Source organism: Sander lucioperca, chromosome 22, assembly GCF_008315115.2.
Source record: "Sander lucioperca isolate FBNREF2018 chromosome 22, SLUC_FBN_1.2, whole genome shotgun sequence".
NCBI classification, from domain to species: domain Eukaryota; kingdom Metazoa; phylum Chordata; class Actinopteri; order Perciformes; family Percidae; genus Sander; species Sander lucioperca.
In genome coordinates, this window is record NC_050194.1 from 12,784,770 (window position 1) to 12,803,524 (window position 18,755).

An 18,755-nucleotide genomic window follows, 5' to 3' on the forward strand; every position below is an offset into this window, starting at 1 on the left:
ACACACACACACACACACACACAACTCACATTCTCTCATGAGTTATTTGAGTCCTGGAGAGAGGGAACAATCAAAGAGCAAACTTCAGTAAACATCACTTTCCATTCAAGTGTTTTCAATTTAATGATACCTTTATAAGACGTCTGGCTCAGCTCTGGAGGAGTGTGTGTACGCGTGTGCACATAAGTACAAACACAAACAGCCTAGGAGCCGTACTGGCGAGTTCTAATCATTAACAGAGGAATGGAGCAGAGGCTCAGCAGATCACAGACAGTGAAAAGTGCTTACAAAGATGACTAATATTGCATCATGATTAGCACCCCTTCATTGCCTTTAATATGTTTTCACTGCCAGTACAAAACAGAGGAGCTGTGTGAGTTTGTCAGGAGCGTGTAGATGAATGCATTACTGGTATACATGATAAGAGATTGTGCTATGAGTTATTTGTGCGTCGCTTTGGGCAGCAGCTTTGGTGTCCACGACAGTTGTTGATTCCCATTGAGTGGCTTTTGGGGCCCAAACAAACTCTGGTCTGGTATCAGTTCTGAACCATGCTAAAGATTCAAGTCTATATAGGAAAAGAAATGATAACAGATCTGTCAGTAAGTGACAGATGTGGGTTGGGGCTTCACTTGCGTCATAATTTGTAAAGTGTACAAGTTGTGATTGGCAGAACACAACTACATTTGGCTTTCCCACACATCATACAATTTTTTTGGCAAGATTAGATTGGCGAAAGGATCTGGCAAATCAACTTGCTTCCTGCTCAAAGCCAAGGTAACATTTGCTATGGTACGATTCACCTGTAGGCCAGCCAAACTCCAAACAGGAGTAAAGGGCTGTCAAATTTTACAAGGAAGAATACGATTAAATACAAGAGACTGAAAACATGAGAGAAACATTGCTCTTGTTAGTACGAACACATTGTGGTAACGAGTATATTTGTCCAATTGTATGGACTGCAACAATAGGCTTATTTGTAACTTTTGGCAACTTTGCATGACCTCACTTTACTGTAAACACACCCCACTCCAAATCAGATGCAACTACACAGCAAGGGTACTAAACAGAGTATTCTTCACGTCACAAGCACATTGGGCAGCAGGAACTGTAGTTTTGATTAGTCCCATTAACATTCAAATGATCCCCATGTGACTGGGTAGGTACTACAGTTCAGGTATGTTGTGTTCCTCTACTCACAGTGGGGGCTTTCCTTGGCACCAGCTTGCAGTAGCAGCTTGGCCATGGGCACGTTGTTGGTCATTATAGCGATATCGAGGGGAAGAAGACCCTCACTGTTCGGGGTGTTATGGTCCAACTCCTCCAGACTGTACTGGGACAGAAGCAGCTGTACCAGGTCTAACTCTTGGTGCTCCACTGCCTCGAACAGCGCTTCATTACTCTGGAACTGTGATACAATGAAAGTGAAGTTAAAAAAAGAATAGCACTGAAAGCTTACATTATGATACCTCTGTCATGTCAGCTTGTATCAGTGAATGTTGAACTCTCTCTGCACACAACCATGTCTACATACAGAATGTTTCTCACAATATATTTTCTGTCTCGCTGTACAAAAGTGAGATGGGTGGGTGTATGATGTTACTACCTGAGGTTCTCTTACTATCCAAGTCTATGTGTTTTCCCTGATTTTTTTTTAGACTACAATATTCCTAGGCTTATTATTTTTTCCTTCTCAGTCTCGCTCTGACTTACTACGGTGGTTTTGCGCAGCTTCTCCTTGTCTCCTCCCCGTCCTGACACCACACTGTCCTCCAGGGCAGGGGGGTTGGTACGGAACTTTCCAGACAAGTTGCGGTATAGGCGGCGAGCTGCGCTTGGCGAGGACAGGCTGGTTGACTTGCGGGCTGGGGCCGGCTGGTGGGCCTGGTCCCCCCTCATTGGCTGCGTCATCTTGGCAGAGTCAGCCCTGGAGGAGAGACAGGAGGGATACTTTAGGTGAGAGAAAGGATTCAGTACATGGACCCTGTGAAGCTTGAACACTTCTCAAATCAAAGAGATAAGATCAATGGACAAATGCAACAAGAACAAACAAACAGAGGAAGGTTCTGCACACTTTAGTTCAGAAAAAGCCAGTCAACTACTCTCCTCTTCTTTATAGCTTGTCAGTTTATTTCCATAAAACAAACTGTGACTTGCCTAATTTAATTCAATTAGACTAATTAGAAATTGTTACTATAGGTCAAAAAGCATTTCTGCTTTATAATGGTGGAAGAATAAAGAAAAAGAACCTGAAAGGAAGGAAAGCCAGATGCGTGTTTAACTGACACAACTCCATAAAATCCATTTTGGTCTGGAATTCAATCTTAATCCATTCACAAAAGAAGCTGAAAAACACAATAAGACTAAGGAAGGGAGTTTCTACTCTGCAGGAAACAAGTTTAGATCCTGGCTCTTGAAAACAGCACCAGAAATTCATAGGTCTGAATGTGGCAATACTGTTTTAAGTGTCAAGGCATGTCAGCTCAGCATATCGGTTGTTGAAACACATTTAATGCCTTGTGTTGATGTAACAGTATGTATGGCAGTGCCTGTCAAGCTTTTTGGATTGTGACAATTGAAAGTAAAGAAATGTCCACTAATGCCCCCTGTCACAGGGTGCTAATGTAGAAAGGTGAACAGCTGATCTTAAGAGCTATTTTGCCATTTTAGCTTTTGTAGGATTATCAGAAACAAAACATGTTATTTTAATCCCATTATAAATCCTATTATATTATAAAAAATGATCTTCAACCCCCTGGGAGGGCGGTCAAAACACCTGGCTGAGAACCACTGATCTATGGCATGGTGATAAATGACACTGATCTGCCAGTTGGGCACCATGTTGGCATTATCAGTTCTCAGCAAGATAATCGGCATACAGCAGCTCTCTCTAACAAAGATCTTTGACAGACAAGTTTTGCAGAAGGCACGGTCAATCTTGTCAAGCTCTGACCACCCAGCCTTGGAGGAATTCATTCCTCTTCCCTCTGGTCGGAGATATAGGCTCCCTAGAGCAAAAATATACCGGTACAAATTTTGTTTTGTTCCTTGCACAACTCTTGAATGCACAGTTTTTATTAGTGTCACTTGGGCCTTCTCTGTGACACCCGTAGAAATCACTATTCCTGACATTCTCAAGGGATTTTTAGACACTGTCCACTATTCAAGTCATGAAATTGTTCTCAATCAATCTGTTGGTTGTGTGCTGCTAGGGTGTTTGATGTTTTGTGCCGTGTTTATTGTGTTGTTGTTATTGTTGTTTATTGTACCTCCAACTGCAAATCAGATTTCCACTCGAGGGACAATAGGAACTCTGAACACTTTGAACAGTGATAGATGCCATATGAGTCACCATGCACTGGCAAAGTCTGCCTGGTAGCCGGTTTGCCAGGGCTGCGCTGTAACGTCATATATTTCTGATGTGTTCCAAAAGATCAGCATCTGTTGCCCCTGGTGTCTTGGCATCACTGGTATGACGACTATGCCCCCTATCCATCCTGCCATGGGAACTATGTAGATGACAGTGTGTTTCTAGGGTGAGTCTGGTACGTGGCGTTCACACACACTTGATTGCTGAAGGAAATGTCAGCAGGACTCTGCAGGCGATGGTGACAGACTCCGTGACAGGTCCCTCCAAACAGAGGCAGAGAGATAAATGAATTCCTCAAGGACACACTTAAAACAGCTTCCTTCTGTTCCTCCCTCGTCTCCTAACATCTTATGAACTTGTTTCCCTTCCTATCATCTCTCCCCTCTCTGTTTCTCTGCTCTGTTCCTTCCCTTTGCTCTTGGGGTTTCGCTCTTTCCCCTTATCTCCTTATTGCCTCTCATTTCTCTTCCATCATCTCCCTTGTTCTCTTCTTCCCCCTTCCCTCTCATCCTAACGCCTCTTTCTTGCCTTGATTCTACTCTGAATCATCTTTTTATTGAAGTATGACTATAATCAAAGAATTTTTTTGAAATAGACAATTATTCTACCGTCACAAACCCACTTGAAACATTCATACTCATTTGATTTTCTTACCATTTCTTTAAAAAAGTGAAAAGGTTTTGATGTAAACTGAAAGACATGTAATAAGGTAATGAGTAAGTAGGTTATATAACATTTTCTAGGCATTTATGTTGCAAAAGAATGAGATAACAATATTGGAGCAGTGACATCTTTTGGCATTTGCCGACCCAATCATCGAAAGACTCAGATCATAATTTGAATCCCTGTAGCAGTCAACGTGTTTGTCTCGAGCCACGTGTCCTGTTCAAGTCCTTGAGAAATGCTTGCTTATTATCAGTCACTCTGGAAAACATCATAAGTTAAATACCGCAAATGTAAATGTTGTTTTTAAAAAGCAATGGCTTGAACAGGAGCAGGGAGAGGTTGAGGAAAGTAAATAAAGGTTGAGTTACGTTGGTCCATCATGCCATATGCCAAGAAGTATCACACAGGCCAAGAACAGATTTGTCAAGGTGAGAACATCTGTAGGAAAAATGTTATTTATACTCCTGCTCTGCTATGGACGTGTGAGCCCACACAAGCATGAATACACACACACACACACACACACACACACACACACACACACACACACACACACACACACACAAGCCCTCCCCCAACACATGCAGATTGTACAACAGCTGACGGCGGCCCACATAGTAGACTTTAAGCAGCTCCAAGCCCCCGCAACAAGCCCTTTTTCACAGGGCCGATACACCTAAAATACACCCGATCCCCGTCCCTTCCCGCTCCGTCCCATCCATCTCCACTCCATCCCGTAATAGAGGCCTTATTTTAGACATCCTCGTGTTCCCGGCTGGGCCTAACCTATTCCAGGGTTCCAGATAAAGCACGGCAGGTATTTGGAATAATTTTTCCATGGGCCTGGCCCGGAAGATAAAACAAGAGATATATTTGTAATGCGTGTGCCGGTATCTCATTTCAAAGAGAAAGCCCTTTGGAATCCAGCCCCAGGCTTATTGTTATTTGCCTGAGATGGAACAGAGAACTTTTTTTTTGTCAGCAGGACGGTACCCCATCATTCTCTGACGACATTACAGAGTGTGTAACGTGGTGTAGTGTGTGTGTGTCTTTACTTTCAAAGAGATGTTGCATCCAACACGTGAGATTGGGATGTCATTCCCCAATGACATGCCCCCTACTACCCTGGTGAAAGATGAAAGACAATCATAACATGAAAAAAAGAGAGAAGAAGCAATACAAAGTGTCAGAGTGTATCAGAAAGAGAATGAGTGATGATAAGAAATCAATAATAAATAAAAAGGATTTCAACACGGCTTTTCAGCAACACATTTATCCAAACTGTAAGCTGATGACCATTATGATGACACCTTAGCCAATCAGCAATCTGCTGTCAATAAATGCTGACAATGATCATGTCTTGATTTGATTAACAACCTTGGTTAGCACTAACCTCAGTGACAAATTCGAAATGTTTCGCTAGATGAATGATTTTAATGTTAACTAGCAGCAGTAGGAAATGTTGGGTTGCCATTTGCATTAATACAGCTCTGATACAGCATTCAGGAGAACATTTAACAGTCATGCTGATATCATGAGATACACTTAGAAATGGCAACGCTGGATTACATGCATGCATCGTATCCTGTGAATCCCTCGTGTTTAGGTAATTTGAATCCAGATCCAGTGGCGGACTCCGCCACTTAAATACTACTATAAAGACAAGAAATTATAAAATGAAAATACATTGGCTATCACACACACAACACACGCACACACACACACACACACACACACACACACACACACACACACACACACACACACACACACACACACACACACACACACACACACACACACACACACAGAGTCTATGCCACACAATTTCCTACACTTTTACCAGATTTGGGAATAAGGAAGCAGTCGTTCTGGGAAACTAAAGTCTCTACCAAAAGCCAGGCTTCATGTTTGGCCCCCGATCAATCCCACATCAAATACACCCAGCCTGCTACAGTGAGACTGCATCAGCTCAACAAACAATCAACACCCCCAAACTGCAAACACACGCAGCATTTACTTTATTAGTTGTATCGGCCTGTTTACACAAACAGCTTAGTCTTCCAGACAGTGAGTCACATGGACAATTACTGACTGAAAGTCAAAATGGGAAAAACCTGTGATGTAAAAGAAAAAAAGAAATATATATGATGGTTCCAGCATCTCAGAATTTCTGAGATTTTTGTGTGATCTAAAAAGCAGCCACAAGTATGCACATAACAGCTCATAACAGTTGTGTGCAGAGGGAAATCTCAGAAACACTTCAAAGCAAATCTGCAAACTGACAGCAGAGTGAAAAATGTTGCTTAGTCTGTAAGAAAAACTGAATCCATCCAACCTGTTGTCAGCAGTACAGGGGTTACCAAACGCACGCACGCACACACACACACACACACACACACACACACACACACACACATACACACACACACACACACACACACACACACACACACACACACACACACACACACACACACACACACACACACACACACACCTGAATCAACTGTGAATACGATTCAAATCAGAGCATCTTGGTGAGCTAGCAATGAAATCATCTACAGTACCTGTCCTGTTTATTCGGTTTCTTCTCATTTTTGTCATTTCATGGTTTTTCTCTTGTTCTCTCTCTCTCACAGACAATTAGTTTTTGTGTTTACCCCCTCAGCCTGTCATGTTGTGTTACGCCTTCTTGACATTTGTTGATGCAACTTAGGGAAACATTAAGAGTGGATCAGCCTGCTAATAAAAATACAGCAGAATTGTTGCCAGGTAAAAATGAGATTCCATAGAACTGAAATCACTATTTTAAAACAATGACTTGTAGGAATGATTAAGACAAATGGGAATGTGAGCAGGAAAATGTTCTTGGCCAGAGCTTTCTGCTTCTATAAATATAGATAATGTAAATCTAAACTATAAACAATGGAAAATGTCTTTACAACACACACACACACACACACACACACACACACACACACACACACACACACACACACACACACAGAGTGTATGCTTGTGCCATAGTGGGGTACCTACAGGCATGTGTCTGTGTGTGTGTGTGTGTGTGTGCATAATCATGTATATGCCAGAGAAAGAAATGACATGGGCTGCTGCCCAAATTAGGTACAGCAGCACAAAGAAATGTATTTTGGTAGTGAGAACGACTATACAATTATGTTAGTGTAACAAAAGCATATAATGCAACCATATATGGACACCTACATAGCCATGTTTGTCCCAAAGAGCTTCAAGGCATGGAGCTGTGTAGAAGAAACCTTTTACAACAATGCTCTCGGCCAAAATCAGTTTAATTCTAAGATGTCTTTTCTTCCCTAACACATCCTGCCTTCATCTGGTTTACAGAGGTCGACTGATAGTGGATTTTACCGATACCGATAGCTAGGTTGGGCCGTATTTGCCGATAACCGATTAATCGACCGATAGTATTTAGAATTGATACTGGATAAAAACAAACATGACACTCCAAGTAAAACAGTGCTGAACTTTATTATAAAAATAAAAAAAACTGTATTGAACCATGAAAACATCCATCCATCCATCTTTGTCCGCTTATCCGGTGTCGGGTCGCGGGGGGAGCAGCTCCAGCAGGGGACCCCAAACTTCCCTTTCCTGAGCCACATTAACCAGCTCCGACTGGGGGATCCCGAGGCGTTCCCAGGCCAGGTTGGAGATATAATCCCTCCACCTAGTCCTGGGTCTTCCCCGAGGCCTCCTCCCAGCTGGACGTGCCTGGAACACCTCCCTAGGGAGGCGCCCAGGGGGCATCCTTACCAGATGCCCGAACCATCTCAACTGGCTCCTTTCGACGCGAAGGAGCAGCGGCTCTACTCCGAGCTCCTCACGGATGACTGAGCTTCTTACCCTATCTCTAAGGGAGACGCCAGCCACCCTCCTGAGGAAACCCATTTCGGCCGCTTGTACCCTGGATCTCGTTCTTTCGGTCATGACCCAGCCTTCATGACCATAGGTTAGGGTAGGAATGAAAACTGACCGGTAGATCGAGAGCTAGCCCTTCTGGCTCAGCTCTCTTTTCGTCACAACGGTGAGATAAATTGAATGTAATACCGCATTGTCCCCTCACTGGCGGAGGCCAACCCTCACCTGAAACGAGTCTGACTTACTGCCTAGAACCCGGACACAGCTCTCGCTTTGGTCGTACAGAGATTGGATGGCCCTGAGAAGAGACCCCCTCACCACATACTCCCGCAGCACCTCCCACAGTATCTCCCGGGGGACCCGGTCATACGCCTTCTCCAAATCCACGAAACACACGTAGACCGGTTGGGCATACTCCCAGGCTCCCTCCAGGATCCTTGCGAGAGTAAAGATCTGGTCCATTGTTCCACGACCAGGACGGAATCCACATTGTTCCTCTTCTGAGGTTTGACTATCGGCTGAACCCTCCTTTCCAGCACCTTGGAGTAGACTTTACCGGGGAGGCTGAGAAGTGTGATACCCCTGTAATTGGCACACACCCTCTGGTCCCCCTTTTTGAAAAGGGGGACCACCACCCTGGTCTGCCACGCCTTAGGCACCGTCCCAGACTTCCACGCAATGTTGAAGAGGCGTGTCAACCAAAACAGCCCCTCCACACCCAGAGCCTTGAGCATTTCTGGACGGATCTCATCAATCCCAGGGGCTTTGCCACTGTGGAGTTGTTTGACTACATCAGTCACTTCCGCCTGGGAAATTGACAACAATCCCCCATCATCCTCCAGGTCTGCCTCTAACATAGAGGGCGTATTAGTCGGATTCAGGAGTTCCTCAAAGTGCTCCTTCCACCGCCCTATTACCTCCTCAGTCGAGGTCAACAGCGTCCCATCCTTACTGTACACAGCTTGGATGGTTCCCCGCTTCCCCCTCCTGAGGTGGCGAACGGTTTTCCAGAAGCACCTTGGTGCCGACCGAAAATCCTTCTCCATGTCTTCTCCAAACTTCTCCCACACCCGCTGCTTTGCCTCTTTCACGGCAGAGGCTGCAGCCCTTCGGGCCCTTCGGTACCTTACAACTGCCTCCGGAGTCCTCCGGGATAACATATCCCGGAAAGACTCCTTCAGTCGGACGGCTTCCCTGACCACCGGTGTCCACCACGGTGTTCGTGGGTTACCGCCCCTTGAGGCACCTAAGACCCTAAGACCACAGCTCCTCACCACAGCTTCAGCAATGGAAACTTTGAACATTGTCCACTCGGGTTCAATGCCCCCAGCCTCCACAGGGATGCACAAAAAGCTCCGCCGGAGGTGTGAGTTGAAAGTCTGTCGGACAGGGGCCTCCTCCAGACGTTCCCAATTTACCCGCACTACCCGTTTGGGCTTACCAGGTCTGCCCAGAGTCTTCCCCCACCCCCTGACCCAACTCACCACCAGATGGTGATCGGTTGACAGCTCTGCCCCTCTCTTCACCCGAATGTCCAAAACATACGGCCTCAGATCAGATGAAACGATTATAAAATCGATCATTGACCTTTGGCCTAGGGTGCTCTGGTACCAAGTACACTTATGAGCATCCCTATGTTTGAACATGGTGTTCGTTATAGACAATCCAAGACTAGCACAGAAGTCCAACAACAAACAACCACTCTGGTTTAGATCAGGGAGGCCGTTCCTCCCAATCACGCCTCTCCATGTGTCTCCATCATTGCCCACGTGCGTGTTGAAGTCCCCCAGCAGGACTATGGAGTCCCCCACTGGAGCCCCATGCAGGACTCCATTCAAGGTCTCCAAGAAGGCCGAATACTCCAAACTCTTGTTTGGTGCATATGCACAAATAACAGTCAGAGTTTTCCCCCCCACAACCCGCAGGTGTAGAGAGGCGACCCTCTCGTCCACCGGGGTAAACTCCAACGTAGCGGCGCTCAGCCGGGGGCTTGTGAGTATCCCCACACCCGCCCGGCGCCTCACACCCTGGGCAACTCCGGAGAAGAAAAGAGTCCAACCCCTATCCAGGAGTATGGTTCCAGAAACCGAGACTGTGCGTAGAGGTAAGCCCCACCAGATCTAACCGGTAGCGCTCCACCTCCTGCACCAGTTCTGGCTCCTTCCCCCACAGAGAGGTGACGTTCCACGTTCCCAGAGCCAGCGTCTGCTGCCCGGGTCTGGTCCGTCGAGGCCCCTGACCTTCACTGCCACCCGTGTGGCAGCGCACCCGACCCCAGCGGTTCCTCCCACAGGTGGTGGGCCCATGGGTTGGAGAGATGGATGCCACGTAGCTTTTTCGGGCTGTGCCCGGCCGGGCTCCATGGCAAACCTGGCCACTAGACGCTTGCTGACGAGCCCTCCATCTGGGCCCGGCTCCAGACGGGGGCCCCGGGCTTCCTCCGGGCAGGGTCACTCCATCTCTACCTCGCTTTTCCATGAAAAACATGCTAAATGAAATACATATATAAATATAAATAAATATTGAAGTCAATAAAAGACATTCATTCAAACTGAAACAAAAAGTAATAAATAACAAATAAAAACAGTTAAACTCAACATGTAATTGTTTAACTGTACAGCAATGCTACACAAGCATGTGTGTTGTCTAAAACAGTTCTCCTACATATTTGGAGTCATCCAGTGCAAAAATAAACATAATGAGCATTATAATTCATATAAAGGACAAACTATTTACATTTCTTCAAAAAAGGCCCATGCCAAATCTCAAAACAGTGACGCCATTCTTCTCTGTAGAACGGTTTAGAACGGTAACAGACGATCTCTGACCGATATCTTTCCCACTTTATACTCTTTGTTCTCGCTTGGATGCCCATATAAGGCGTAATGTGTGACGGACCTGCCTTCCCATTGGTTGAAAACATAAACAAAGGCATCATGGGAGATTCCCTTGTCGGTAGCACCTACTGTCTATGGGTAGCACGGAGTTAGCGGCAGAAATGACCGAAAACGTGATGAATTATGGACATCAAGTTGATAAATCTTGGATGTAACAGTTTGGATTTAATGCTCAACAACCCCGAAAAAAGGCACAAGTTCCAGGCTGGATAGAAAATCACCTGTAGAGGCTAGAAAGACACCAAAGACACCCCCGTGACGGCTAACTTGTTAGCTTTTAGCTGCAGCAATCAGTAAGTCTCTACGTTTAACTGTTATTAAATTATCTAAATATGAATCAGAGGTGCCGTTTGGGATCGTGGACGATCCTTTTGGGTTCTGATTCTGACATTTGGGTCGGACTTGCGTTTATTTTTGTCAGTGTTTTAACCGCTTGAAGTAAGTTAGCCTACTACTAATGTTTAGCGTCATCTCAGCCTCGAAAGCAAACAAACATACTGTTGTGCTGTTCTTTCTCTACTAATGCAGCATCTATTCAACAAATTAATAACTTTATAATGCTATGACAAAACGTACTGTGATACATACCTTTTTGCTGTCGATGCTTTAAACGCGCATCTGATGTCAGCCTTCTCCGCACAGCATGTGCTCTCCGTGCAGCGCGCAGTAACACGTGTCGAAAATAAACAACACGAGGCATCAGTGATAGTTTTTATTTCGCCTCTGTAATGCATGATGCCAGCAGACCCTTCTCAGCTCTCGCGTACTGTGTAATGAATGACAGCGCGCGCTTCTCAGCCGCTCCAGCAACGGACGCAACCAGGAAAAACTATCGGTATGGATTTTTGCCGATAACGATAGTTCCACCAATCAACTGTCGGTGCCGATTAATCGGCAAAACCGATGAATCGGTCGACCTCTAGTTTACACCACCTTTCTCCTTCTACCCTTGCCTCTGCTCCACCTCCTTCCCCAACTCCATCATATGTCATTCCGTCAGTGTGTCACAAGGTCTCTTAGGTCAGCTGTGTGCTGACAGGACCCCCCCTATTTCCAAACTTCTCCCCAGTGGTTAGTATATTGCCATGAGAACACATAAATATCTGCTGAGTGTTAGTGTGTGTCCAATCGTGTTTATTACACACAGGCACAAATGACTATTCATATTAGTTGACATATATTGCATCGGTTGTCTGCAAAGGTCAAGTCCCACAAAAAAAAAAAAAAAAGAACTGGAGGTAGGTAGATGGATAGGGAGAGACGAAGAAAAGGAAAAGAGCGGCACCAGAAGGACAGTGCTCGCTGAAAACAGGGTGGCGGGGGTCAGAGAGGCAGACAGTGAGAGGAGAGTTGCACACACACACACACACACACACACACACACACACACACACACACACACACATACACACACCACATACGCACACAGCAGTGAGAGTACGCTGGCTGCTCTAAATGTGGCTTGTAGAAGGAAATTCTGAAATCTGAGTCTTGGCACCAGACAGGCTGGAAGCAGGAAGGCTGCTGGACGCACAGAGGGAGAGAGCAAGAGAGAAAGAGTAAGAGAGAGAGAGATAGAGGGGGGGGGGAGGAGGGGGGCAGCAGTATTACTAGAATTCAAATAGCCGTCCCCTCTGTTTGGCTCTTATCAGCTTATAGGCAACATGAGGCCACGCCAACACTGTGACCTGCAGCCCCTAAGTTGGCATGGCAACACAACAAATGCAGACATACACATTCATGCTCACGTATTAAAAACATACGGATGCACATGTGCAGCTCTGTGTAGAGATTTCACATGCTTTTATAGCCAAGGAGACAATCAGAGTGACTCTTACGGCTCTTTAGGGTCAGATTTTATGGACGAACTTTTATTGAGGGATGTATCAGGTGTGTGCACGAGTGTATTAATGTTTCAGTGGTACACATTTGCTAAAAACGTCCCCTTTCACTTTAGCCCCAAGGGGTCGACAGAGTGAGATGCGGATGGATTATCCTACCAGATGTGCATTTGAAAAGTGGTAGGGTGGCCTGGAAGCAATGTACCTGATCAGCAAGATTATCAACATGGACTGTGGCATTTAAATGGTGTTCTTTTGATAACAAGCAGCCTCATAAGTGTTGAGAAAACATCACCCAATCTGTTACACCACAGGCAGCAGACAGCACAACTGATACCAGACAGGATAAAGCCATGGACTCAGTTGTTTACACCAGAATTACACCATCTAGAGTCTAGATTCTAGACAATATTTTTCCACTGTTGAGTCACCACTTTTTGTAATCCACTGTCCACTTTAGACTCAACTTCCTCTTTTTGATAAGCTGTGTGTGCTGAGATGGTGCTCTTCATATCACTGTTGTTCTGAGATGATGTTGATTTGTATTAGCTTTGAGTAAGTCAGGCTAATTCTCTTGTGACCTCTCTCATCTGGGTGACGCACGCAGCACAATCCCAGAACATTGGTCGACGGTGTTCTGTGCTCAGATCACTGGTGCACAATTTGGTTAGTTCATACGTAACTCACTCTAAATTGTGAGCTGTGTGCGTAACTGGAGAGTCAACGCAAACTGTGGACACCAGGTGTATACCATACCATACTGCATTTATCTCTCTTTTTTTTCTGTCTCGTCTTTTATCTTGTCCTCTTCTTCTCACTTTCTCTCTCTCTCTCTCCCATGGGAGAATGGCAGAGAAAGTGGGCGGCCGGCTGTATGTTTAACCTTTGAAGTGGGCCTGCTGTGCAGGGCAAGGCCTGCCACCTGTTGGGTCTGTGTATGTGCATGTGTTGTGTGTGCACGCAGAGGTAAATCTTTCTAATTGTGATGAGCAGAGACAACAGCAGAGTCACCAAGGGGATGTGGTGGCGGGCAGCGGCCGACGTTCTCAGGAAGGGGGTGGGGGATGGGGGGGGGGTGCTTCCAAGGTGGGATCACACACACAAACATACACACAACCCCTCCTCTGTCAGAGGCTTGGTGACACCATGTCTCCCATGGCGATCGTGGGCCCAGCCTGGGTGGCTCCAGGCCTTCTGTGTGTGTGTGTGTGTGTGTGTGTGTGTGTGTCACACCAAAGGGGTCCCTGCCTGGGCCGCCATATGCCACCCACCCAGCCAAGGAGAGGAGAGGGGCGGGGGCGACCCCTGTCCACTGAAGCCACCAGTTGGCCCATTCTCTCAGTCACACGCCGCCCGGGCGCCATGTTTAAAGTCCCACGGCTGTTTATCTGGGATAGGGATGGAGGTACTTTTTTTTGGTTTTTTTTTTGGTTTTTTTTTGGGGGGGGGGGCTCTTGACTATGACATATCCTCCTAACGTGCATGCTCACACACAAATATATACACTCCTGATTGGACGGACAGACGGATGGATGCTTAGAGCATGGAAAGGGTGATGGTGTGTCACTGCATGATAACCATACATTTATCTGACATCAGTGTGTGTGTACACACAACCAGATTGCAGCTTGTTTCTAGAAGCTCACATGCACGCCCACAAACATTATACACATGTACACTCACACACCCATCACTGAAATTCATTCATTTAATTGTAAAAATGAAAGCAAGGTTTAGACAGTTATTACTGTAATGAAATAAATGTATTTGAGATTGACCCTGTTATGAATTTGTTATCTGTTATGGATGGAGTTGCACCAACATCTAAAGAACATTGAACCTCCAGATGACGATTTAGATGGATGAGATCTGGAGTGAGATTCCCTGATGGAACCAACTCTGGACACACTCTGGAGCTGGCTCTGATATTAAACTGGATGTAGATAAGTTTGAGGTGGGTCATGTCAATCAGACACAGAAGTGACAGCTGATAGCAGACCAGAAAGTAACAGTTTTGAATTCTGACAGCAACAATTTGATTGGTTAACAGAGGTTATGGCAGAATCTGACTGGGTGAGGTAAATGGGGGAAACAATGTTTGCTGATTAGAAAACAATTCATAAATAAAAGAGAAAGTGCAAAGAATTCCTCAGTAAGCAAGTAAGTAAAGCTCTTTACTGGCTCTCACAGCACTTCTATTCCATTGTTGAGTACACTGACGTGGGTGGAAATCTGTACTACCTGAGCTTCCTATCTCAATCTGTAAACCATTTTCCAAGACTAGTTTCAAACCACAAGTCTCTTGGGTCCCCAGCCGATTTTCTTTCTGCCTCTGACCCTGAATACAACCCTCACACACACGCACGCACGCACGCACGCACGCACGCACGCACGCACGCACGCGCGCGCACACACACACACAGGCAGAGGGGTGTAGTTTCCCCAGCTTGGGTTGTCTTTTATCAGCTTATAAGCAACACATGGAGCCGCACTAACCCTCTGACCCACTGGCTGTCTGTCTCTACACACACACAGAAACAAACACACACAGACACATTAAATTAACTTTTTTTTTCTACCATACTCTTTATTTTGTAACCTCTCCACTCTCTTTCCAACTCTACAGTCCAGTTTTCAGGGCTATTTATCACTCGATCTAGCTGTCCCTCTCCATCATCTTTTCAATCTGACATGTCATCTGCTTCAGTCTTAATCATTCTCACTCTCTCCTACCTCCTCTTCTTACCTATTTCAGTCTTCCCTGACATGCCCCACCCCTCCCGCCCCCCCATCCCCTACATCTCTCATTCAGTCTACCTCCCTCCCTCTCTCTCTCTCACTGCCCTCCATCCCCACCCCCTGTCTCTCTGTGTCTGTGTGCTGAGTTGAGGTTTGGAGTGGAAACCAGAGTATCAAGTCAGAGACACACAGGACAAGAGGGAGCCAGCCTCATAAATCTCCCTTAGTGCAGCCCACAGCATCCAGAGTCAAGAAGACAGTGTGTGTGTGTGTGTGTGTGTGTGTGTGTGTGTGTGTGTGTGTGTGTGTGTGTGTGTGTGTGCGCATATTTGAGTGCATGTATTTATGTGTGGGTGCATGCATGTGTTAATGTATATATGTGTATATGTATGTGTGCATGTGTGTATTTAATTTACGTAATTTGTAGGCACATATTTGAGGGGGTTTATGTGTTTGTTTGTGTGTGTGTGTGTGTGTGTGTGTGTGTGTGTGTGTGTGTGTGTGTGTGTGAGTGTGTAAGAAAGAATAGCCCAGGGCCTATCCAAAAGCAGAGAGGTAAGCAGAAATTCTGCTCCCTCACGTGGACTGGAATCTATAGAGTGGCATCTTGGCAACAACTCAGTCTCAACAAATTAATATTACAGGCCAAGAAGCAGTTGATGTCCAAACTTAACGGGACATCTGAAAGAGTGCATACCTATTTTTTGTTCTGAAGAAAATGTTTCCTCATATCCTCAAGGGTTTGTCAATAAAAACTAAACTTGTTTCTATTGGTGTCTTCGTCATAGAGGCACTTAAAATGGCTCAGAAAACAATCTAACCACAAGGTCATTACATGATCTTCATCAGCAGAGTTTGATCAGTTGTTCCTTTTTTTCTGAGCACTTTAAGGACTTCTTGTCCATGTTGGCTTGAAAAATAAAAGCATTATTAATAAACTCTGGACTGAAAAGTGTAACACCTGTACACTGGCACTGACAAAAGATTCTGATTTCTAATAGCCTACCTTCCTACGTGGTGTGTGTATAACTGATATTTCTAATGTATAGTAAAACGGGAAAAAAAATACTTTCTAGGCCAATATTGCATCAAGTTTATATATCATCTTGAACTATATCTGTGTGTCAAAGCTTTTTAGTGTTTAATATATTCTAAGAATTTAAATGCAGCCAGAAAGTAAAATGCTCAACATTCCAGCACAAGCAGGGATCAGTTTCCTTCTGTTGTGATCTTTGACATTGTGTGCTGAGCAGAATTTCTAAAAAAGGAAAATTATAGGGATCTATAACCTCCTCATTTGTCCCTCTTGTTTGAGCTGACAGCTCTCAGCCACAGAAGAAAGGAGAAAAATCTACAGAGAGGATGAAAAAGAAAGAGTGGGGAATATAAAATCAAATTAGAACCAAATGAGGCAAGTGGCACACTGTCCAAAACCACTTTACACCCAGGCCCCTTGAGCATCGCCCTCCTTTTTCCACTAAGACTTTGGTAATGTCTCTGTTCTTTTTTATTCCCTTTGTGCACCATTCATAAGGATTAACACTTGGTAACCCCCTTACCCAGCTCAACACAGTGCTAACTATTACAATGTGTGTTTGCTCATGTATGTGTGTGAGCATGAATATCAAGGAGAAAATCAGACATGCGAACATGAGTTTCCAACACTGTGTGTGTGTGTGTGTGTGTGTGTGTGTGTGTGTGTGTGTGTGTGTGTGTGTGTGTGTGTGTTAATATATCGACTACAGGAAGGGGAGGCTGGCTTCTCTCCTGGCATCGAAATTAGGACGTCATCCTAAGAGTGCTGTCAGCTCCGAGTTATCCCTGAAGACTGGGTGGCACCAGGCAGAGAAGGGGATGGAGAGGGTTTAAACCCTCCAGCACATACTGCTAACCACACACACATTACAATCAAACACTTACTGGTGTGCTACCAACTTCAGATTTCAACTTATTTACTGTATGAAGTGGATTTGGTTTGAGTAAAGAATGCTACAGTTCACGTTGATGTTTAAGTACTTATGTATAGAGTTTCCTCTCCAGGCATACTGCGGGGGAACTGTTATGGGAAATAAAAACTGCTTGGCTGACATACATGGCTGCCTCTCCATTGTACTCAGGGGTTTTGGCAAAGGGCTGGAACTGCCTTTCTGTCACCATGAGAGGATATGGAAATAAAGACTTATTTACTGACTCTGCATTGGAACAGAACCAGTGTCCCTTTATAGCCCCGGTATTGACTGTACTGGATGTCCACGTCATGCACAGGAAACGAGGCAGCAAATATAGGCGACAGGAGACAGACCTATGTTAGGCTGAGTTTAGTTTAGATGTTGAACTTAATGTTCTCATAATGTAAATAATGCCCTTAGTGACATGCAGTTTCAGCAGCAGGCTGTAGTCAAATCAAATAGGTTCTCAAATGGCTTTTAGAAAATCAGAAGTAAATAACTGCTTTTTATTCAGAATTATAGAATAGAAATCTCACAAGGCTGCCATTTTTACCCAAAGACGTCACAGATTGTGATTATTCATACTAATGGTTTCCTGGAGAAAAAAAACTAAAAAATCTATCAATATTTTTTCAGCAATCTTAACAGGCAGCAAATAGCCTCTGGTTTCCCCTTTACTACTCCCTCTCACCCCCTTCTTCTACTCTTTACTCCACCCATATCCTAGAGGCCATTTACCATGATTACCAATAACAATAACACTCCCATTATCTTTTATTATCGCATTTTCCCAAGGCCCTGCCAGCCCTGACAGACTTTGATAAAGCTACAAAACGACTCCTGTTTCAAGCTTGTATATGGGCTGCCTTGGCTAAGAATTCCCTTAATAGTCACAGTTTGTTTGGGTATCTGACTTCAATCGACATAAACGGCAATGGTCCACTAAATAGATAGTAAAGTGTTAAGCCACCTGAGACTGCTTTACTGCGGAGGGCTGCTGGTAGGTTTCCAGCATGGTATTTAATATGATCCTTGTGTCACTTTACTCTTAAAGGTTTTGATTTAAAGAGTGAAAGGAGGGGTTCAGTGCACTGATAAACATAATCAAACCTTCATTTAAAAGCGCATATTAGTGGGTAATGCTACATTTCCACATTTCACTTTTACTACAGGAAAACACATTCCAGGGATTTTACAGCCTGTCTCAAGACACAAATATTCACTAAGGCATCAACGGTTCATAGACAACAGGTAACTATTTACTGTAGATATGACCTGAGCTGTACTCTAATATCTCAGCACATAATATATACAAAACGCTCCTTGAATGAGTCACATAATAGAAACGTCTTATCACAATTTTTTACTTGTACACATGGCATTTAAAAAA

The 18,755-nt window shown here is 44.8% G+C and overlaps 1 protein-coding gene across 4 annotated transcripts in view; it reads right to left on the reverse strand.

The window, feature by feature from the left end:
* LOC116061323 (ankyrin repeat and fibronectin type-III domain-containing protein 1) overlaps positions 1 to 18,755 on the reverse strand; it is a 133,576-nt gene that overhangs the window by 21,126 nt on the left and 93,695 nt on the right. For all 4 annotated transcript variants that reach the window (XM_031315457.2, XM_031315458.2, XM_035997676.1 and 1 more), the window contains 2 exons: positions 1,714 to 1,927; positions 1,201 to 1,408 (listed from right to left, as the gene is read on the reverse strand). In XM_031315457.2, coding sequence (XP_031171317.1) covers positions 1,201 to 1,408; positions 1,714 to 1,927 — 422 coding nt within the window. The remainder of the gene's footprint in view (positions 1 to 1,200; positions 1,409 to 1,713; positions 1,928 to 18,755) is intronic.